At 42.6% G+C, this 24,032-nt stretch overlaps 1 protein-coding gene across 2 annotated transcripts; it reads left to right on the plus strand.

The window, feature by feature from the left end:
* The first annotated feature begins 311 nt into the window (after positions 1-311).
* agap2 (ArfGAP with GTPase domain, ankyrin repeat and PH domain 2) lies at positions 312-22,532 on the plus strand. Of its 2 annotated transcripts, XM_076098675.1 has the most exons (19): positions 3,862-5,506; positions 5,625-6,765; positions 10,243-10,301; positions 11,467-11,554; positions 12,516-12,601; positions 12,679-12,814; positions 13,145-13,279; positions 13,400-13,518; positions 14,706-14,858; positions 15,003-15,077; positions 15,397-15,501; positions 15,779-15,959; positions 16,586-16,711; positions 16,846-16,980; positions 17,634-17,785; positions 18,643-18,733; positions 19,259-19,481; positions 19,691-19,970; positions 21,223-22,532. In XM_076098675.1, the coding sequence occupies exons 1-19, from the start codon at positions 5,447-5,449 to the stop codon at positions 21,427-21,429; spliced, it is 3,552 nt and encodes a 1,183-aa protein (XP_075954790.1). In that variant the 5' UTR covers positions 3,862-5,446; the 3' UTR covers positions 21,430-22,532. The 2 variants fall into 2 exon arrangements, with proteins under 2 accessions (XP_075954799.1, XP_075954790.1); XM_076098684.1 differs by lacking the exons at positions 3,862-5,506; positions 5,625-6,765 and adding an exon at positions 312-696.
* The last annotated feature ends 1,500 nt before the right edge of the window (positions 22,533-24,032 follow it).

Below are 24,032 nucleotides of genomic sequence, written 5' to 3' on the forward strand. Positions count from 1 at the left end.
TGTTTTTTACCAGTTCCACAGAACAGCACTCTACGAAAGAAAGCCAAACTGTAACATCCTGTTACTGTGGCGCATCGAGTTGCTCTACTAATACTGAATAAGACACTGTTTGATTGACATTGTAGACAAGAACATTTCACACAAAAAGTGTCATAATTATTATATTTGTATATAATTAATTCTTTACTAATAGAAGCAGAGCATGTAATGTAAACTAAATCGTGTCTTTTCAATAGTGCTGCCACCACTACAGTCAGAGCGTGTGTGTTGTGAGAATATGGTTTGAAATAAGGAAGTGAATTCAGATCAGTTCAAACCTGCAGAGGAAACTGAGACACACACTGTCGTGAGTTGACTTTTGTGGTGTAGAGTGAGCAAGAGAGAAACCCTGAGCAGCGGCCGCCGCTTCTTTTTCTGCTTGCTTCTGCGTTTTAATAGTTTGTGTTCATCTTGTAGAACAAACAAGCCAGGAGTTCAAATGGGCTGAAGCGAGGCACTTTAGCTTCAGTTTACAAAGAGATCGATGTGTCAGGATGAACAGCAGCAGCAAATCAGTAAACTCCTGTGCAATAAAAGCAGAGATCAAGAGGCATGCGTCTCTCCAGAGTGCAATCAACAGACTTTCCAAGCAGTTTGAAAGAGTTGCGGATCAACAGCTGCGCTCAGGACTTAAAGTTTACCTCCACAGCATTCAAGGTAAGCTCATCCTTCTTACTTTGTTGTATTTGGGGAAGAAAGCGACATATTATGCCAACGTTCCGTATCAGAATGTGGTGCATGGTCTGCCTCTCAAGGTGCTCACTTTAGTGCATTTCTTGATAGGAGAAATCTTGGGCAGACTTTGGTGCACAGTGAGTTTGGCCATTCTCGTCATCAACAGCAGTGGCTGGGTGTGGGGGAACATGATAGTGTTGGTGATTGATATCTTTCTCTGTGCTTCCTGTGTCAGCCAGCGTGTCTATTTCAGAGAAATCGATGTTCATTTTCACTCTCCATTTCAAATTCACCTCTCGGCGTCTGCTATGGCATTTATCTATCAGTCGGCTTCTGGACACGGCCAACCAATGGCAACATCCCTCAGCAGCCATCGCCATGGCAGCAGGATGAAACCTGCTGTGTGGCCTACTTCCTGTCTGCCAATCTGCAGCCGCCCTCAAAGCCACTTCCTTTCAGACGAGCAGGGCCTTTTCACGTGAAGCCGATCAGTTTTACATCATTTCCTCATATCTCTACTTCCCACCGTTTCTTGTTAATGTGACACAATGCGTTACTGTCGTGAGTTGTTTCTTGTCATCTGCATCCTTTTTCTGTTGAAGACACACAGGTAGTGGAAGAAGTATTCAGATCCCCTACTTTGGTAAAAGTAGTAATACCACAGTGTAAGAATACTCTGTTACAAGTACAAGTCATGCGTGCAAACTACAAGTATTACCAGCTAAATGTATCAACAGTAAAAGTACTCGCAATGATTTGTTCACCAGTGATAGAATGAACTAAGTACATTTACTCAAGTACCATACTTAAGTACAATTTTGAGGTGCTCGAATATTTCCATAGAAAGCGAAGAGAAATGTGTAACATCCTGCTGCTGTGGAGCATCCAGCTGCTCTACTAATATTGAAGAAGAGACGGTTTGATATTGCAGACAAGAGTATTTCATTTTATTCTACTTTTAACATCTACTCCAGAACATTCCAGACGGAAATATTACTTTGCTTCACTACATTCATTCACAGATAGATAAATACTGTGGAGTAAAAAGTACAATATTTAAGTATAAAGCAGAATGAATTGGAAAATACTCACGTAAAGTACACAAACCTCAAAATCGTACTTGAGTAAATGTACTTTACACCACTGGCATGGTCAGACTGGTTGAAATAACCTTATGAAATAACAGCTTACCTTTTGATTTCATCCGTGAATTCATCAGTCCACTGTTTGTGTGTGAATTGAAGGTTAATCAGCCCCCTGGTGGATTTTGGGAGTGCTTTGAGGTATTATTCGAGATCTGGCAGATCTAGACACGCTCTGAGAAGCTCGTCCCCTATGTGTTAAACATTCAGCTAAATTATTTGGGGGGTGTAATTAGGCTGCTGGAGTGAGGATCAAAGTCAGTGTATCCTCAGTGGGGGCCTGGATCTGTGAGTGTAGAGTTCACTGGTGCTAAAAAGAGAGCCACCTCTCTGTTTTGGACTTAATAAGTGAGTGGGATGTGGTCGACTGACTGTCTGCCAAGGAAAGCCTGGGGGGGGGGGGGGGGGGGGTGAGAGAAGGAGAAAAGGGGTCAGGTGGAGCCAAATGAAGACATTTAAATGTAGATCTGACTAGTATGTGTCCACTGCAGCATGGCAGCAGAGCGGAGGGGAAAGACAGGAAGGACAGCTCCCACTGAAGGAGAAATGAAAAATCACCCAGCATGACCACTGCCCTTGGCCACTGTCCATCTGACAGCACCCGCCCATAGGTGTTAATGCGTATGTGTGCTTTGTTTGTGTGCACGTGAGTCTCTTCACATGAGAGTGTTTCTAAAAAGTGTCTGCCTAAAGACAACAGATTTTTGGTGTTATATGCTGGTGTCTATTTTTTTAATAGTCAGATTCGCCGTGCAGCCCTGCAAGCTGCACTGTTCTCGTTAAAAATCGATTTTTATTCACGTATATAACGTCACTCGCTCTGAAAGTGTGTTTGTATTTTCTATTTAAAAAGCAGCTTCCTATCCGAGGTTTGGCTCATGAATCTTCTTCTGCGTTGGAGGCTGCGGTCCTCTCTCAGGTCGTGTGTTTTTCCCCTTGAGCCAAAGGCGGCTGGTTGTCAGAGGTCTTTTGTATTCAGTGAGAGTAGTTATTGCCCTCTCCCTGACTGGTGAAGGGGAGGGGCGGAGTGGGCTGAGCAGGTGGACCGTCTGATCGTGTATTATGGGATGATGGTGGGAGGCTGAGACTGGTGCACTGTGGGGAAAAGCATCCTCTGATTTCACTTCAAGGATTTTTTTTTTTAATCAGAGAGTAATTAACATGAAATTACACCAGATAATAATACAAGTGATGGATGTGTGTAATCATGTTTGCTGCAGTGTTTATGTTGTAGCAGGCATCATAATTGCAGCAGTTTACTTTATCTTATCTTCCTGTATTTTAATTTCTGTTTCTTAACGATGAAGTCGATTGAAAAATGAATCTATTTCAAGTTTTTTGATAATGGCTTAATGAATCGAATAATGCTAAATATTTTATGGGTCTATCTTTTCCTTGTCTTGTATTATAGAAATTGAATTTATTTGGGTTTTTCAACATTGGTCGGACTAAATATGACATTTGATGACATCAACTTGGCTTCTGGTGAATTTATAGACTATATTCTGATGTTTTGCAGCCCTAATTCCTTTCATTACTCAAATTGTATTAGTAACATACTGTATTTAACACAGGTTTTAATCATAGATGAGTTACTGTATCTCTAAAAGCGTATACAGATTTTTTTCACCTACTTCATCATATGGAATATTTCTATGCTTGGGTTTGTTTGGTATAACAGTGTGTGTGTTTCATATTTTTTGCATTCTGTGGTCAACTATTGATGTCCAACATGTTCCGCTTCATGCTGTGACACACAGAGCTTACCCACTTCTGCTCATGAACACATGCCGTAGCCGGCAATAGACTACAGATCAATAACCTCACAGGAAAGCTCTTTCACTCACTTGTACGACGCAATGAAACACCCACGCACAGAGAAACACCATTTTGATACAGAGATCCTGGGAGTGATTGCGATACAGAATGTACCACCGGAGGAGGAGGAGGAGGAGGAGGAGGAGGAGGAGGAGGCGGGAGGAAGGACACGGAGATGATTGTGCCACCAGAGCCAGGAAGATTGTAACACCTTAGCAACAAACAAGCCAAGCCTCCTACTGAGGAGGAGCCACACGGAGCCACACACACACACACACACACACACACACACACACACACACACACACAAATAGACAGCTGAAGACAGATGGATGATGTTGATGAAACTATTCTGGCAGCTGTATAAATGAAACAGGGAGCAGACACTTGGAAAACACACCCTGTCCTACCCTTTGTCTTTTCCCCTCCACAAACACCTTTTTCACCCTGTTGTCATCCCTGACTAATCCTTCCTGCCTTCCTCTCCCTGCCGCTGATCTTTTCTCCGGCGGTCTCTCATCATTTAGCAGGTCCAGCTTATTTGTGCACTGCTGCTTTACCACCAGCAGTTACCCGCTGCCTTCCCCCCTCCTCTCCGGCACGCAGGGAGAAAGATGGAGGGGAGGGGATGATGGGGATGGGAGGGATGAGCAATAAAGAGCAGGGACTCTGCACAGTCTGAGAGGCAGCAGCAGAGAAAGAGAGGGAGAGAGAGAGAGAGGGGGAGAAAATAAAGGAGGGAAAGGGAAAGAAGAGAAGCAGGATCCTTCTGCTTTGTATGGATTGCCTATTGGAATAAGGAGGGGCATGTAGAGGGAGGGACATTGGAGATTCCTATCAGTGTGTTGGTGAGAGCAGGAGAGAGAAACGCAGAGTGTGAGCTGTGCATGTGTGAGGGTGTGTGTGAGTGTGTGTGTGACTGAGCTCGTTGAACCTGTGCGACGGTGTCTCTATCGGGGGGGCTGTTTTGGCAGTGACTCGCCTCAGCGCCTCCTCTGTGTTGTCCTGCTCACCGCCTAATGCGCTCAGAGGACACAGGCTGCCCGGGAGACAGCGAGAGGGGCGTGATGGCCGGACGCGCCCTGACTCGGCCATGCATCTCCAGATATCCGCCCGGGCTTCTGTTGGCTTCTCCTCCTGATCCCCTTCAGCCCTCATCAATGTCCTTCCTCTGCGTCTCCGCGAGGCTGCCTGCCTTTTTGCCGCTGCGCTCTCTGAATGGACGCATTCTGTCAACACACATGTGTGGCTTGAAGTGAGAGCCCATGATCCGGACTGGACTGCATACAGCTCTGGGTGTACTGTGCCATGCTGCTTTAGGGTGACACTGATGCATTTTTAAAGACGTTACCTTTTCACGTTACAGCTGCTGTTGATCACATTCTTGATGACGTATGATGCGGGGCAGTTGTTATTCTGAATTGAATCCTGATTTTTTTTCTGCTTTGAGTGAAGAGGATGGACTGAGCAAGATATAAGATGGGGGTGCTGCACATAAAAATAAGGTCAAGTAAATAATTACCATCAGGAATGAGGCGCCATAATGAAGATTTATTTGCCACAGTAGCTGCATACATATGCAGTGGATAGATTTTAATTGGTTGTTTTCTAGGAACAAAAGAGCTGCTTGGACTGCACTGACAGTGTGTTGAAGGTTGTGTGGAAGAGTGGATTTGTTTTCTGTATTCCAGAGGAATGAAAATTAGAGTTAGAGAAGGATTCCGTGACTAAAATTAATATCCGAAACAAAGAAATAGGGATTTGGGGGATGGATGAAACCAACAGCCGCTCTGCTGCTGTATCTTCCAAGGAGAAACTTAATCTCCCTCCATGTAAGTTTTTTGTCTCAGTCGTGCTGCCAGATTCTCTCACATCCCAACACGCTGGCAAACTGTCAGTCGTTCATGTCGCTCTGTCTGGTTTCATTCATCTGCTGTGTGTCCACTGAAGCCTGACCACATGAGCGGAGGCGGCGCCCTGCAGCAACGCACCACCTACCTCATCTCCCTCACCCTGGTCAAAGTAGAGGCTGTGGAGGAGAATGGAGGGGAGGCCAAGAACAGCACCCAGGGGAAGGAGGTGGAGGCCGGGCCTGGAGGAAGGGCAGGAGAAGAGGCCGGGGCTAGAGTGGAGGCTGAAGGTGAAGCTCCGGCTCGGGGTGAGAATGGAGCAGGACAACCACAAAGAGCTGAGGATGCTGCTATTGTGAAAGGGAGCAAGTTACCCGATGAACTTAAAGATGGAGAGAGAAAACCCCTCAGCCCTTTGAAGGATAAACTGCCCTCTACTGTTGATGTCCCGATCAAAGGGAGTGAAAAGCCACCGTGCAACCTCTCAATCCCCTTACCTGCTGAGAGAGCGACAGTTCAGAAGACAAAGTCTGCAGAGATTGACTTAACACAGGTCGAGAAGACGCCCTCCACCCCAGAGGCAAAGCAATGCAGGTCACCATTACTGACCACCACACCTCCAACAGAGGTGGTCGAGCCCATCCGCACCCCAACCAGGACCAGCCTCCCTATCCGTCCGGTGGGACAGCGTCCTGTGAGTCTGCTGAAGTCTCACAGCAGTGCGGCGACCCGCGGTCGCGACTCCAGGGACGGTAGAGAGCGCAGCCCTACCTCAGCACAGAGCCTGGACCGGAAGGACTGCCGCATGCCAACGCGCTCACCAGGTCCCTGCAGGGCCTCATGGGCCGAGGCGAGTAGGCCCGACGGCTGGAGGGACCTGCGGGATGAAGCTCAAGCCGGAATACCTCTCGAGATTGGAGGTGGCATGGCTGCAGTGATGAGAGACCTCCCCAGGAAGGACAGACTGAAGGCAGGTTCGGCCTCCCTACCTGCACCTGCCCAGGCCAACAAACCAGGACGCAAAGGTAAAAGCCGCACGCTGGATAACAGTGACCTGAACAGCCTCTCTGAAGACCTGGGGCTGGCCCAGCAGGCGCAGCAGGGCAACCGAGGCTCCACTAAAGACAGGAAGATGCTCAAGTTCATTAGTGGCATTTTCACAAAGAGCAGCTCGGGGTCAGCGGGGTCATCTTCCACAGCGCCGCCTGTCTATATACAGAGGGACTCCAGTGAAGAGGAAGGTAGGATGTCACAACCACTTTCACCTCTTCTTTCACCCCTCTAAATCTTCATGTCGACTACATCCACGACTACACACCCTTATCTGACACACTCCTGTCTTCAGTTCCTTTGCCAAACAATTATCAGACATGGTGCTGCTTCATCTGTGCACAGGCATCCATTTAAAATGAGTTGGGATGGGGTTGGGTGGGGTTGATCTTTTTAAAGAACCCCACACAAAATACATTTACAGGCTATAATACCGTCACGCGTCGAGAAACATTTTCCCGATGCCAAATTAACGACAGATGGAGTTCTTTAATCTGAGAACTGACAATAGAATCATCTTGGACAGTCTTAATCTAATTCCCCTCAGAGCGTGCGCAGATTTCACACCGCTGGAGGGGTAATCTCTGCACTCAGACATACACACACACACTTAAGCAGCGTTCCCAGCATGGGTTTAAATCTCATAATGAAGCCAAAGGGGAGAGGAGCTGCTGGCATGATCACGGGTGGATTGTGCCGCTCCGGTGGGTTTCTGCCTCGGCTTTATTTCCATATAGAGGGAAAGACATGAGGCGATATTTGTTCATCCACATCAAACAGGGAAGGGTGCATCCACAGCCAATCAAGAACATTGCTAATCCTGTTTTTGATATTCCACCCACTACATGTTCTGCCACTATATGGGGCTTCTTTTTTCTCTCACTCTCGTCTTTGTCTCTGTCACGCATTCAATTGAAATTCCAACATCATGTCATAAAGCACTCATGTGGCATTTTAAGATTTAGGATCGCCATTGCTGCCGTTGTGTCCTCGACGGCTGCGTGTCGACGGCTGCAGCTTACAACAGTGCATCTTTCTCACAAACGTGTTTGCTCAAAGAAAGAGCGTGTGTGTGTGTGTGTGTGCGTGTGTGTTTTATGGATTCATTCACTCATTGTGTATTCACACTGCTACACACGCAAGTAGTGAGACTGGCCCTGCCGACTGCACACACACACACACACACACACACACACACACACACACACACACACACACACACTTTTGAACACATACTGAGGGCAGGAGGAAGTGTTGCCATGGCAACCGGCAGGACTGCTGCTTCTGCTGCTGCTACAGAGGCAGAGTCTGATGAAACAGGGTGGAGGAGGAGGAGGAGGACGAGGTGTTGGGTGTGTGTGTGTGTGTGTGTGTGTGTGTGTGTGTGTGTGTGTGTGTGTGTGTGGGTGTGCGTTGACACACAGGCTGAGAGGATTGTGAAAAAATTCCCCCCCAAAAAATTTAAGTCAGAAAATTGGCAGTTTTAGATGTGAGCTACAGGCGACATGTGGGAGTTTGCAGAGTGGATCACACATGGTTGGTTTGGAGCAGAGTGTGTGGATAATTGGCTTTCTGTATAAATCTGTGGGTCGAAGCAGCAGAAGGATCACACAGTCAGATCACTGTTGACAACAGCAGCAGGCCATAAAGAGAGCTTTGACTCGGACAAAGATAGACAAACTCTCTGTGTGTGTGTGTCTGTTCGTGTGGCAGGACTTGCACATCATCACCGGCTGCATCTGTGTGATGCTGGCCTGGACGGTCCATAGATTTAGAAGCAGGCCGGAGTTTAATCATCATCTGTCTTTGAAGGACACATCACACATTCACACCCAGGATGGCGGCTGCTGTAGTCTGCCAAAACCTCCCCGTCTCCTCTGTAGGCTTTCTGTGATTTAATCCTTTTGCATTTTCTGATCATTTTTACACTGAATTAGCTTTAGCAGCATGATGCCCCGACTTTTCCTCTATCGCCATCAGCAGGTCACAGATTTCACACATCCAGTGAAATATCTTAACATGTAATTGATGGATTGGCATTCAATATTATATATCTAAGATGTTGAATCTCAATTACTTTGTATCTACAGTAATAGGCCACATTCTTTCCACTACTTTAGTTTCTGATTAAATTCCTGCAAAATTCCCGACATTCTAATCAGCCTCAACTGTGCTTTGTGTTTAGTGCTGATTACCAAATATTAGCATGCTAAGTGAACAATGAACGTGCTAAACAACAGAATGTTAACATCATTGTGAGCATGCTAGCCTGCTGATGTTAGCATTTAGCTCAAAGCACAGCTGTGCTAACGAACAGCCACACAGAGCTGCTGGCATGGCTGTAGGGACTCTTAGTCTTCTTTTTAAAGTAAAAGATACACTTAGTTTCCAGTTTATTAAGTACACCTAGTTAGAACTAATGCAATCAAATACAACAGTCCTGCAGTACTTCATGAAATCCTCCCTTCATGACAGTCATAGTGTTCAGTTTTTGTTTAAAGAGAGGCGTTGATTCAATTGATCATTTTGAAAGCTGCAGTTTGTGCTGTTGAACTGTATTGCGTTATACTGACACAGATGTGTTTCTATTATTTTGTCCACGATATACAAACAAGAGTAGGCAAAATATAGCATCTATAACACAATGCAGTTCAACAGCACCACAAGCTACATCCCCCAAAAATGATTGTACAGTTGAATCAACAGTTTCAACACAAACTGAACATTATAACCTTCATGAAGGGAGGATTTAATGCAGGACTGTTGTATTAGGATACATTAGTTCTAGCTAGATGTATCTAATAAACGGTCAAATGTTCTTTCTGTCTCTGAAACAGTTTCAGACTCTCCTCAGGCGTTCTCTTTATTCTCGTCCTTCTGAAGCTGCAGTTGGTTTTGATGGTCACGTCACATTGGAGGCATGCCACCTTTCTATTCCCCAGTAGGGACGTTGGCACAGCTGTGTGCAAGCCGACCCTTCTCGACTATTATACTGTTTGATGTGCATGTGTGTGTGCACGTGTGTGTGCACGTGAGGGTTCATGCCACACCAAAGAACCTTCAACATTGACGTTATCAAAACGTGTCTCAATTTTGAGCTGAGATGATTTGTCGATTAATCCATTACTCAGCTGGCCGAAAAATGAAATACTGCCATATAATATTTTGATAATCAATTAATGTTTTCAGTCATTTTTCAAGTGGAAATGACAATTATAGTCAAAGTCACAGTTAATCCGAGAATCGAAAAAAGTAATCGTTATTTGCAGGACTAGCTCAGAGGGGGGATGCCGTTAAAATCCACAGGTGAGTCTTTGGTTGAATGACAGCTGAACTGGATCCACTAAAGGCCACAGTAACTCACCACACAGCTGCCCGTCATTTATGGCACACGGGGGGGGGGGGGGGGGGGGCAAAGTGGATAAAGAGTGGTGTGGATGGATGTTGTTGGATCCCCCCGTCGTGACTGAAAGGTTACATTCATTAAGACGAGCTGCGAGGCCACACGTGTGCTTACGGCTGTCGGTCATGCAGCAGCTGTGATTTATTGCTCTCCCACAGAAAGGCTGTTATCGTGGCTTTTTTTTACTGTACATGATCGGAATGATGAATCTCTTTGTCTGCGTCTCTGCCTCACTGACTGTTTGTCTCTGTCTGTCTCCCTCTAGTAAATATTGCAAACAGCCAGGAGTGGACCCTGAGCAGATCCATCCCAGAGCTCAGACTGGTGAGGCAAAAAGTGTACCTGAACCACTCACAGTCGGTTAACACCTGCATCAGAAACAGAAGGATTTATTTATAATTGTGTCATTGTGTTAGAGAAGTCTATAAAGAGTGCAGACTTAGATACCCAGAACTTCTCTAATTTTATGTTAGGGTTAGTTGTTTAATTATCTCTAGACGCTCAAAACATACACTTAGGTTGAGGAATTAAGACTATATGCAGTAGTGGAAAGTAACTAATTACATTTACTCAAGTATAATTTTGAGTTACTTGTGCTTTACGTGAGTATTACCATTTTCTGCCACTTTATACATTATTATTTTACCACTAGACTGCATTTATACAGTGAAATATTGAAGTTGTTATTCAACTACATTTATTTGACAGCCATAGTTACTTTGCAGATAAAGTTTATATCAACTCGTATGTATAAACATCAATGTAATCAAACAATCCATTAGAGTATAAAGTTGTTACAACTGGCTCTTTATTGACCAAATACACCAGTAGAATTATGCTGACATGCAATAATAATCTAATGATATCTTGTATAAAAGTACCTGTATTGGAGAATGGCTACTAAACTAAATCATATGTTATAATATGTTAATTGTAATGTTCAGTGTTTGTTCACACAGTCATCAAGGTGTTCAATGCAAAGGACAAAACATTAGAAACACCTTTCAATATAATGTTGTCCAGTGCAACAACACCTTTAATATGACCTGAATAATAAACATATTAACGAATTTACACATTTAAGAACACATCAACACAAACAGAACATTATGAGCTTCATAAAGACAGATGTTATGGTAGCCAGACTGTACAGGTGTACCTAATAAAGTGTATTATAGGTCAATTTACTTTTCCATATTTAAGTACATTTTGCTGATAGTGCTTCTATATTTTTACTTAAATGCGGGACTGCTACCTACATAGTTTTTAAAAGTATTTTTTGTCCTGTGATATTGCTACTTTTGCTAAAGTAAAGGATCTGAATACTTCTTTCACCACTGAATAAACATGGCTAATAGGAACAAAAACATATTCAGAGGAGGAACTATGTGTTTTAATTCAGTCTGAGAGCTATAATTGAAACTCTGTCATCGAGCGTGCACGCTGACCCTGAATGAACGGTGTTGTATTTCCTTCTCTCTTCTCTCAGGGCATTCTGGGAAGTCTAAAAAGCGGCAAGTCAGCGTTGGTGAACAAATATATCACCGGCAGTTATGTTGCACTTGAGAAGTCTGATGGTAAGAAACATTAAACATATCGTCTGTATTCTGTCCTTAACAGGATGTAACTAAGTGCTTTAAATGAAGTGCTGTACATGTTTACAAATGTTAGGTACTTGTACTTTACTTGAGTATTTTCTTCTCATGCCGCTTTATACTTCTACTGCACAACATTAAATATCATGTGGGAAATATTGAAAATGTAGAACTGAAACAATCGATGAAAATAAATTGATAGAAAATTAATTGGCAGCAAATTTGATCATCTTTTTTCATTTTTCATGCAAAATATTTCATGGTTTCAGCTTCACAAATGTGAAGATTTGCTGCTCTTCTTTTTAATTATTTTTTATTAATTACTAATAATTTTGCTGTTTGTATTGTTAGTTGGAATGTGTCACTTTGGGTTCTGGGTAACTGTGGCGGCACTCACCATTTTCTGATTTATTTACAAACCAAACAATCAATCGATCAGTGGAGAAAATAATCAGCAGATAAATCCATCATTCTAATTCCAAACTGAATCCATTTAAGTTAATAGTTGAGCTCCATCTCAACCCATTGCAACAGTAAAACCCTGCTTTTATATTAATTCATGAGTAATACGAATCTAATGATACAACAAAAAAGCTTTGAGAGTCACAGGGGACATGTTTATACTTTTAATACTTTAACTACATTTTCCTGATTGTACATGCTTTTACTAAAGTCATATTTTTCATGCGGGACTTTTACTAGAAACAGAATATGTTCAGTGTGGTTATAATACTTTTAATAAAGTAAATGATCTGAATACATCCTCCACCACTGGTCCTTCAATGCTGGTTATAATGTTTTGGTTTATAAATAACAATTCTTATAAAATACATTTGTATCCCCATGCTTGCTGAGTGTCCTATTTAATTTGATCTGTTCAGAGAGATGTGGCTTCATCATCTATCATGCTGCTGAATAACTTGTCTTTCATTGTCCTCGTCAGTTGGCAGATATAAAAAGGAAGTGTTGGTGGACGGACAGAGTCATTTATTACTGATCCGGGAGGAAGCTGGACCACCTGATGCCCAGGTGAGTGTGAGAAACAGAGAGAGTTAGTGTGCAAAACCGTAATACCTGCAGACTTCATCATCCTCTTTCTCCTTCAGTTCAGCAGCTGGGTCGACGCAGTGATACTGGTTTTCAGTCTGGAGAATGAGGGCAGCTTCCAGGAGCTCTACCAGCTGTACAGCCAGCTGAGTGCACACCGCACGGACATCCCAGTCATAGTGGTCGGCACCCAAGGTCAGCTCCAATCACAGCCATGTAGATCTATTCTGGAACTGCACCAAGGCGGAAATGTTAAATTGTGCATGCAGGGGATTGTTATTCTACTGAATTCCTATCTAATGGGATGCTGGCAAATTAACATGTGATGGAAGAGTGTGCTGAAGAATGCATTGCATGGTTACATTTAACTATTATAACCAAAATATCCCATAATATCGAGCATTACTTTTAGCTGAGCTTAATTTCTCGTGGAAATTCTCCAAGCCTTTGCAACCTTGATTACATAGATCTTTGCGGTACTGTTTTTATCATATTTTACAGTTTTCTATTCACTTTTTTTTTTAGATAAAATCAGTAGCACCAACCCTCGTGTGATCGAGGATCAGAGAGCCAGACAGCTGTGTATCGATGTGCGTCACTCGCTGTTTTACGAGACATGCGCGACATACGGGTTCAACGTTGATCGAGTGTTTTCAGAGGGTGAGTTGAGTGACATTTAATCAGTGCTCTAAATACGCACAAAACACATGGAGGAAACACTAGTATTTGTGACACACACGTCCGATGAGTGAAACGCTTAAACGTCTGTGTGTTTTCCAGCTGCCCAGAAGATTGTAGCTCAGAAGAGGCAGGCGGCGCTGCAGGCCTGCAAGTCTCTTCCCAACTCACCCAGTCACTCTGGAGGCTCCACACCTGGATCAGCATCGTTCCCTGGCCAGGTACCTCATCCCAACAGCTTTGATCTGACTATTTCAATATTATGCATCTGCTCCACCACAGTTTAGTGCCAAATATTGTACTTTTTACTCCACTAAATTTATTTTAAAGCTACTTAGCAGATTCAGATTATTAATACAAAAATATAAATCAACTAATCAATCATTACATATAATTATAAGTATATAAAGTAGTTAAAATAAGCTACACATTTACCTGCTGCAACATTAAAGTGATGAACACATTAACGCATCAATAATTATAATCCAGTGAGACAATATTATTCTGACATGTGCCATTCTGCATGATGAGTACTTTTACTTTTGGTACTTTGAAGTATATTTGATTGTATCTTTGATACATTGACTGCAGGACTTTTACTTGTATTGAGTATTTTTACACTGTTGTATTGATGTTTTTACTCAGGTAAAATATCTAAATACTTCTTCCATCACTTTGTTTATATACGTACTGTCCTTTCAAAAACTAAAAACAAAATAGAAAATAAATGGTTTGAGCACATATAATTATTTCTAAAGTCCTGGCAGGATATCAGATATCAGAGCGATGAATACTAACACATTCAGGTGTGAAACTTGTTATTGTTCTTTTGTTTGGGTAAACACAATCTTTTCCCTGTCTAGACAGATATTACGTAAGACCTGATGAAAACGGGACACAGATCAAAGTCTTCTGCTGTTGCCATGCTGGTGTTTTCTTCAAAATTAAACTTTGCCTGAGCATTTTGTTTTCTCTGCTCACCCACATAAAGCTTCAGGAGCATTTCATAGTCACCTTTTTTTGTGTCTATTCAGTATTGATGAGTAAAAGAGACACAATTACGTCTTTAAAAAGGTATTCTATGGAAAAGAAAACATTTTCTGTAGTTAATTATTTTTAAATCATCTATCAAACTGAAATCTAATTTTCAACACCGTCGTAAAGCCCATCCATCACTCCCTCCACATCCATCTCAGCTCCATCAGTAGCACTTTCCCTCGTTCACGATGAACTACGGCTGGAAAATTCAGTATATCTTCACCCACTTTTCTTCATGTAAATCTACTTCACATGGTTTTCATCTTTCATGCCATTTTCACTCTCTCCATCTCTTCCCTCACGCCTCCATCCACATCCACCCCGTCTCCGGACCCTGCTGTCCTCCCCCCACCCTCGCTCCTCCTCTCAGGCCAGTAATGGGCCGAGTTGTGGCTACGCCTACTCCCTCCCCTCCACCCCTGTGATCAGTCACAGAGATCTGCGGGTTGCACAGGGAGAGGGGGGAGGCAGCGTCAACTCGCGTTCGCTGAAGAGCATCCCCAGACGGCCCTCCCTCTTCAAGGTCAGTTGTTGCCAACTGACGGGTGTCTCACACCTTTTAGTCTCCCGTCATCTCTCATAATCATTTCACTCCATTCAGCTCCACCTCTGCCTCTCTCTGCTGAAACCTTCTAAACACCTCCCTGCTTTTGGATTTATATTTCAGAATCGTGACTCAGATAAGAAGTCCGGTGATCCTAAAGGAGACCTGAGCAGCACGCGGGGCGTTCCCATCAAACAGGTTTGGTTAAAATCACAAAACACGACACAAAATAAAACCAACTTTTCAATGCGGCTTCAGTTTGCTTGCAGCACAATAATATGTACCAATTCCCTCTTCAGCAGCAAGGTGGGAACGAACTATTTATTTCATCTTACATAAGCAGTAACAAAAAAAAAATCAGTATCAACCTTTCTCAAGGGTGTACTATTTATATTGTGCTTTCAGCTATTGTTGTCGGACCACTTTACACTTTGAAGAAATTGCCTCGACTAAATTTAGGCAGATTCAGAGTGCCGTTTGTTGGAAGTGCTTTGACCTCGGTTGTTGTTTTTGACAGAGCATCCTTTGGAAGAGAAGCGGCAGCTCTCTGAATAAGGAGTGGAAGAAGAAATACGTCACCCTGTCCAACAATGGCCCGCTGTCTTACCACTCCAGCTCCAGTGTAAGAGAACACCAAAAGACGGATCGATGCAGCAGTAAAAACACAGTATTCAGAGTTTTTACTGTGGAGAAGATAATATCTGCAGCTTTTTAGATTTAACTGTTCTTTCAACCTCAATGGTTATCAATGCAGGGCTACAGGAATTGCTTTGAGACTTTTACTTACCATTGATATATTTGACATAATTTGTAAGAGGAAGTATTACTTCTTCTAAAAGTTGCATATGCTTCATCTGTATTTCTGATGAAAATGTCTAATATGTGTGATATATCATCAGGACTACACGCAGAACATCCATGGAAAAGAAATCGACCTTCTGCGTGTGACGGTTAAAGTTCCCGGGAAACGTCCTCCGAGGGCCGTGGCTCCTGCGGGGCCCTCACCTGTCCCCCCCGGCGCTGCACCTGGAGTCAACGGGCTGAGTAAGGAGCCAACAGCCGCTGAGAGCACCAGTACAGGTACTTCTTCTTGTCACTGAGGGTCTGAGAGCAGATGTTTTTATTTAAAGGATAAGTTTATTCTATATTTAACAAATCCCACGAAAAGACAAAAACCAACAATGTGTTGGTCCGTCTCAAAATATTTAACTTAACGTGTCCGTGGCACTCAGCCTTAAGCCCATTGGTACAATTCGTAGGTACTTGTATTTCACTTGAGTTTTTCCATTTTATACTCTGTACTCCTACTACACTTAATTTATTCATATTACTTTTCAGATTAAGATTTTTCATATGAATATCTTATAAAATGTGATGTGTTGTTATAAATGAAACAGCAGTTCCACCGCTACCAGCCACAACATCGAAGTACTGCTGACATGTCAATGCATTAATAATGCTGATCTAGTAATATAATAATAACACAAATAGGAAATATTCTTTTATTCAGTAAAAAATGTAATACAAGACTTTTGCTTGTAATGAATTATAACTAAACTAATTCATCTGAATATTTGTACCATATGTTGCATTACACTGCATCAGAGTTTTGATAAACAGTTTTGATAAACAACAAACTTCATTTCATTCTTGTTTTAAATTTGACATACTGTGTATGAACATTTCACTTCCTCTCTCGCTTTCAGTTCCCCAGTTGTGTCCAGCCACTCTGTCTGTGGTTGACGATCGGTCTGGTGGCCTGTCGCCTCAAGGAGGAGACAGAGGACTTCAACGGTGCTCCTCCTCATTGTCCACCAAAGCACAAAGTGTTGGTACGAACTGCCAGAAATAAAAACCTTTCAGTCATTGCCACCAGTTCAAAAACACCATAGCTCCACTAAGACTGTATTAAATGCTGTCATACATACACAATATATGATCCACTATTTTTTGCACCAAATGTCAGATGCCCTTGAAGGAGCAGCCGGTCCTTTCGCTGGAAAAGATCCCAGCCAATCATCTCCCATGAGCGACAGGAAGAAGAATAGGAGGAAGAAGAGCATGAATCAGAAAGGAGATGCAGCCGTTGGGCAGGCTGAAGGTAACTCAACACAGAGATGAAGTTTTCACTAACTTTTTAAAGACGAGCAGCATTTGATTCTTGCAATTGTTACTTTAAACAACTCAAAACTATCAAACATTTTGTTTAAATATTTACATTTATATATTCCTGTGCTGTTCTTCTTTTTCTCGAGTCTCTTCTGTGAGGATACAGATTGATGCTTGTCTTTCTCTAAATATTCCTTCGCAGCCTCTTCTTAACACTTGTACTTGTCTTTCTCTGTTTCTCTTCTTTTTCTTTCCCCTGTGCTTATCTCTCGCTCTGCAGCCAAACGCAAAATGTGGAAATTAAAGAGCTTTGGTAGCTTGAGAAACATTAATAAAACAGGTAACAAGTGAGGGCGATGGAGCTGAATCGCTTGTGCTCTGATTTACATTATTTTCATTTTCCTCTTCATTGCATCTGACATCCCAAGCTTAGGTTGTTCATTTGACTTGTTTTTATTGCAATAACCCCAAAATGTTCTGTTTTCACCTTCCATAAAATTGCTTTTTCGTGTTTAGCTTTTTTTTTTGTACTTCTCACACTGACTGCGGATTCATAATGCCCATAACATCATGTCACGTTGAAGTACTGTCTCTGTACACGTGCAAATCCTACCTGAATTTGTTGTGCTTCCCTTTTACTCGCAGATGAAGAGAATGCAGACTTTATCATAGTGTCGTTCACCGGGCAGACGTGGCACTTTGAGGCTCAGAGCCTGGAGGACCGGGACTCCTGGGTTTCGGCTATAGAGAGCCAGATCCTGGCCAGCCTGCAGTCCTGTGAGAGCGGCAGAAACAAGGTAAAACAAGTTTTAAAGGCCCTAAAATCCTATTTTCTCAATCAGGTTCTTACTATGAGCGTCAGGATCCAACATGAGCACACATTTGCTTTGCTTTTCTGCACTTATATTGGTTTAGTGACATCTGAATCAAAATCGGATGACAGCTGTGAGGTTGCTGTTAGCACTGTCAACCATATCTGATAAAACTACACTCACACAGTCCTGATTAACCAGATCCGTTTTTGAGAGGTGAGGCCAGGAAACAGACGCGGTTAAACACTGCACTATTTTGGCAGCAAAATAAACTCTAATGAGGTCAATGAATTTCACCAGGCCTACAAATTCTACAAATATGATAACTAAGGAGGTTATTATGTCAGAATTGTAACTTTGATTGTTGACTATGTAGTCATGAATATGTAATCCTATAGAGACTTTTAAATAGCTCTAAATTATGTATCCGTAGAGGAAGCTCCCTTCTGTGTCTATTTGGCAGGTAAATGTGATGCAGACAGAAATAGTTCAATAATTTATAGAAAAAAATAGGAGAAGATACGAAAGCGTACTGTCATGGGTGGCTCGTCCAGACAGGAGTAACTGAGAATCCACAGGGGAACAGGAATTGGGCCGGCACAGATAAGGGTTCTGGTTCTGGCGACAACATTGATAATCAATGACTGGGACTGGTGGATGGGTGGAGAATGGAAATGCACGGAGCTGAGGGAAGCAGGGCAGGGAGATGGAAGTTGTGACAATGTCTCCATAATCAATACACATGATGCATTGTCACGTGTTACCATTTATTATTTGCTGTATAGGTAATTGTGTGGACGAATAAAGGATTTGAATATGTGTGTTTGTGTGTAACTGTGCAGGCTCGGAGGAGCAGCCAGAGTGAGGCTGTAGCGCTGCAGGCCGTCCGTAACGCCAAGGGCAACCATCTGTGTGTCGACTGTGAAGCACCAAGTGAGTTCAGCCTCTCATAACCCATTGACAGCCTGTGGTGGTGTCGTGGACTTCACACTGTTTATATCTACTCAACAGTGGTGAAGGAAGTCACTCAGATCTTTTACTTAAGTAAAAGTAGCAATACCACAGGAAAGACGTACTTTAACACAAGTAAAAGTCATTGCATTTAATATTTGAGTATCAGCATCAAAATACCAAAAGTGAAAGTACTCCTTTTCATATTCATGTTTTTTTATATTGGAATATAATTATTGATGCATTAATGTGTTCATAGCTTTAATGTTGCAATGTTGAATCTGGAAAGTAACTATAAAGTTATTATGTACGTAGTAAAACGAACAATATTTGCCTCTGGATTGCAGTGTATAGTGGAAGTATAAATGGAAATAAAAACTAAATTGTAAGTAAGTACAGTATTTGAGTAAATGTACTTTGTCACATCCCACCACAGCTGCTCAATAATCTGTATTAGTTCGTTATGGCCGTCCTGTAACTGGTCCCCCTCCTCTCTTTGTCCTGCAGATCCCACCTGGGCCAGTCTCAACCTGGGTGCGCTGATCTGCATCGAGTGCTCGGGGATCCATCGAAACCTGGGGACTCACCTGTCCCGCGTCCGCTCGCTGGACCTGGACGACTGGCCGGGAGAGCTCACACAAGTCCTGGCGGCCATCGGAAACTACATGGCCAACAGCATCTGGGAGAGCTTCACCCAAGGCCGAACTAAACCCACACCTGCTGCAACACGGTGGGTATCACCACATTCATTTACAGGAACACAGGTTTTTAGATTGATTAATGCATTTTCAGACAGCAGAGTTTCATTATTGTACAGTATGTAAATCTACTTATAGACACTAGCTTGGTCGGTAATAACACACTATAATGCAGTTGTAAGTCTTCAAATTGTAGTACATCCTATGCATGACTCAATCTCCTGTGTGTCTGTTTTCCAAGTGAGGAAAGAGAGGCGTGGATTCGTGCAAAGTACGAACAACGGGCGTTTGTGCTGCCTCTTCAGCCGCCCCCGGGGCCCCAGCTTCCAGACGCCGGTATGCCGGTGTGGTTGCTTTCTGCAGTGACTGAGAGGGATCTGCCCAGACTGCTGCTCCTTCTGGCCCACAGCACCAAGGAACGGATCAACGCTCAGCTGACCGGGGAGACTTCACCGCCTCGCTCGGCCCTGCACGCTGCTTGTCATCTGGGAGATGTAGTCATGACCCAGCTGCTCGTCTGGGTGGGTTTCTCCATTCTGTTCACATTTCTGTCCTTTTATGATTCCTCATAGTTCACCCTCTGTACATTGTTACCTGCTCTTATATGACAAAGTAGAGCAACATTGTCATAATAAAGTTTCACGTAGATCACGTTGACATGGTCTTCCCATGACATAAACTGGTTTGAGTGCTCCAAGGCCAAGGCCTCCAAATTTCCATTTGGGCCCTCTGTACATTGTGAATGTACCGTCGCCTTCAAGTTCCCATTAAGTTCAATGCACAAAGAAGACAATGAAGGTGTTTCCACCGCAGCAGCTTCCCCAAGGGATCAAGAACCTTTTGAGGAACTCAGGAACTTGTTTCGACCAGAGGAACAACAGGGTTCATTTAGTTCCAGGTATAAAAAATCATGAGAGACATGCAACAGCAAATACACAAAAGGACAGCACAACTCTGTGTTGTTGCTTCCTCTTTTTTGAGATAATCGTCGACCTAATTTACCCTTATCTACACATCTCTAGATGTGGTCGAACAGTATTTTGCAAAAGGGGCTTTTAGTTCTTGGTGTAGTTCCTGTGGTTCTATAGTTACTGGAACATCTTGGTAAAAATGGACCACGCGTGTCTTTTAGTGCATGTGAGCGTGCCCTACCGGTTAGCTCACGGACGCTGCTCTGCACTGCTCTCATACAGCGGTTACAGCTGTTCCGACCGACGGCATTGTTGTGGAAGCGTAGGACCCACCGTCCGCTTAACACTTATCTCTGTCAGCACTGTTTCCGTCGGTTGCGCTTTTAGCGCCGTTAACACCGTTTACGGAGAGCCGTCGCCATGTTGATAGCGGGTAGGCAATCCCTCTGCTCTGTGTATCGAATTTAGCACCTTTATAAATTTAGCAATATGCACCATCTGAGGACAATGTAAACTAATAAAGATCTTAAAATGAGATTTGGACACAAGACACACAATTAGCTGGTAAGGTAAGGCTTACCTTTGTCCATATTGGATTGTAATTTCCCAAAAACAATTTGCGTGCAGTGAACGTGGGACTCTCAGGGCTCCAGAGTTACCTGCTTTTCCCAGTTAGTCTTCTATCTTGGGTCTTGCAGACAAAAATGCTGGCCTGCTTTGTCTCATGTCATACTTAATATATGTTTTTATACGTTTTGATAGCAAAGAGCTGCATTTCACTGCACACACTGTTCTACCTTTAATCAATACTCTATAAATAACCCCGTGAATGAGTTAATATTGTCTTTCTCTCTCCCCCTAGTACGGAATTGATGTGAAAGCGAAAGATAACCAAGGCCAGACAGCCATGAAGATGGCCAGAAAAACCGGGAGCAAAGGCTGCATTGATATTTTGCTCCAACACGGCTGTCCCAACGAGACGTCCCCCACCACTGCCACGCCCGTCCTCTCCCGCCGGTCCAGCACTGCCAGCCTGGGCCGAACCAGCTCCAGGAAACGGGTGTCGTAGCGCCAATGGAAGATACCACCACACAGAGGGGGCTGGTGACGACCGGAGGATACTTATTGTTTAGACACCTTTTAAAAAACACCAGATACAATGGAGAGCGGCGTACTATAATGACAGGACTATATCGTAGTACTAAGGATATACAAAATACTTTCTGAAGACTGAACATATCAAACAACTTAAAAGCAATATTCATTCAATTTGTTGATGACAGATATGTTGCTGAGATACTGTGTTGTTGTTGACATAATTTCAAAATGACTCAAGTAGAACGTTGAGGCCGTCTTCTGTAAATTTAGAGCAGACAAACTGCATCTTGTTTCACTTCGTCCAGAAGAAGTGCAATAATCCAAATATGATGATGAAAAGCAACAAGTTTTAGAGCGAACTATGTCTGTACGGTCAATACATCGAGAGGGTGCTGCTTTTTTTCAAATTTGTTGTGACTGGACCAAAACAGCAATTATTTTCTTTGGCTTTACAAATAAAAGCTACAATATGTCATGTTGTTAGTTGTGTGTGCCTGCGGCAGCAGTAAAAAGGCCAGTTTGGCCAATATAAACTGTTTTTCAGTGACGATTCAGCTGAAATTATTCTGCTTAGACTAGAAAAATGAATGGTTTGAAATATGAACTATATCAGTGTTACTATCACAGGTCAGAGATATGGCGTTTTAATATACTGTAAATGTACCTATACTACATACTTAATGTTAAACTCTGTAACGAAGACACAACAGAAAAATCAAAGACTGAATTTTGTAAATGATTTCTACTGGTAGTTTTGGAAATGTATTTTTGTTTTCATTGTCTTATAATTTCTTATTCTCCTACATGTCACAAAGCATAAACCAGTAAACAAAATGCTTTTACATAATGTAAACATGTGGCTATTTGTTTAAAGTTTTTTTGGGGGATGGCTAAACAACATAAAGACATTGTTCATGTTCATATTACTGTTGTGTAGGTCTATCCCATGAGTTTACAGTGAAGTATGAAGAGTTGCAGGTGTCATCGTTATTTCTGACACTTTGTGGGTCGTGTGAATCTGTCATGAGCTAAAAAAATGGTTACCGAAATCAAATAAACTTTTTTTAATTAGCATTATTAGGATCATTCGTGTTGTTGTTGTATTTTGTCTTTGTGTGTCTGGGCCTGTCTTCTGCAATTCTGTTTATAGCATGCTTTTAGCCATACTAGCAGATACAAATGAGATACAAATTAAAGCTGAAAGATTAAACCAGAGGATTCCAACCTTTTTGGCATGAGTCAGTAGCGCTACCGGGTGAATACACCTCGCTTCAGTGCAATGAACATTGCATTTTGAGTGAATAAAGTCAAACTTCAAGGTAAATCAACTCTTTACAGTCAGACTCATCACATGTCTCAACACTATAGCCTGAAACATTCACCCAAATAATTAAGAAGCCTTTATTTAAACAAATAAATTGATATTATAATAAATCATTACATACAAATAATTCAGTATTTGCGCCCATTGGCAGTTTATTCACAATCAGTTGTGGGAAAGTGGGAGAAATATGACTTTATAACAGTCATTTATTATGTTCATTGTTTAGAATATTTGAGCAATCACGTTTTAAAACGTTTACTTTGATGGCGAGCTGTCTCTGTTTCCGGCTCTTGGCCTCCTTGACTCAAATTTCATTGTTAAAGTTGGACAATGGAACAAACTGACATTTTGGTGCGCGGAATTGCATTGCATGTGTTCATTCAATGCAATAATAACACAGGCCAAGCATTGTCCGCGTTTAGGCAGCATCGGCTATTAAAGAACGAACTCACACATAGCAGAAGACATTTGCACAAGAAGACCAATGAGAGTAGGCAATACCCCTAAAAGACATTGTTCATTATACAACGTCAACAATGGCAAATTAATTATACTTTGTGCACAGACCCAAGTTTATCTTTTTATAACATTTGTTTTTTGTTGCCATCGATGCATTGTAAGAAATAACATCTTGAATAGTGACACTAATGCTCAATAATCTAAACACCATTAGTTCTGCGTATCATGTGCATGTGAGGCCAGCACTAAAGAATGTAGAAACCATCAGTCAGGGTAGACGGTGGAAAAACCCAAGAGAAGAGAAACAATGGTGTCTATAGCAGAGAGTAATAGATAGGGGTAGAAACAGTAGCAGGGAACTTACAACTAAGCTAAGGAAAATCAGTTGCTCCACCGGCTCGGTTTACATGTACTCTGTTTGATTTTGCAGTAAACTCATTTCATATTGAACTCCACTGAATCTGTGTGTTGATTGACACCAGTGTGGTAGGGGACTTCAAAACATCTTGGGTCTCATTTATAAAACAGTGCGTAGGATCCTCACTAAATGTTTGCTTACGCACAAATTAGGAAATGAACGTACCCAAACCATGCGTGTGCCTGCGTGTGCGGAATTTCCTTTAGTAAATCCCAAATCAACTTGGAAAACTGCGCATGTGGATCAGCCTGATATATCCCTCTACACACCGACATTCAACTATAAATGGTCGTGCAAACCATGAGTGTTGATGAATAGAAATGACCCTGAGCATGAGGTGCTTAGCTGTGAATCACGGCAACTATACCGAGAG

Source organism: Anarhichas minor, unplaced genomic scaffold (genome assembly GCF_050575085.1).
Source record: "Anarhichas minor isolate MPS153535 unplaced genomic scaffold, ASM5057508v1 ptg000003l, whole genome shotgun sequence".
Taxonomy (NCBI): Eukaryota; Metazoa; Chordata; class Actinopteri; order Perciformes; family Anarhichadidae; genus Anarhichas; species Anarhichas minor.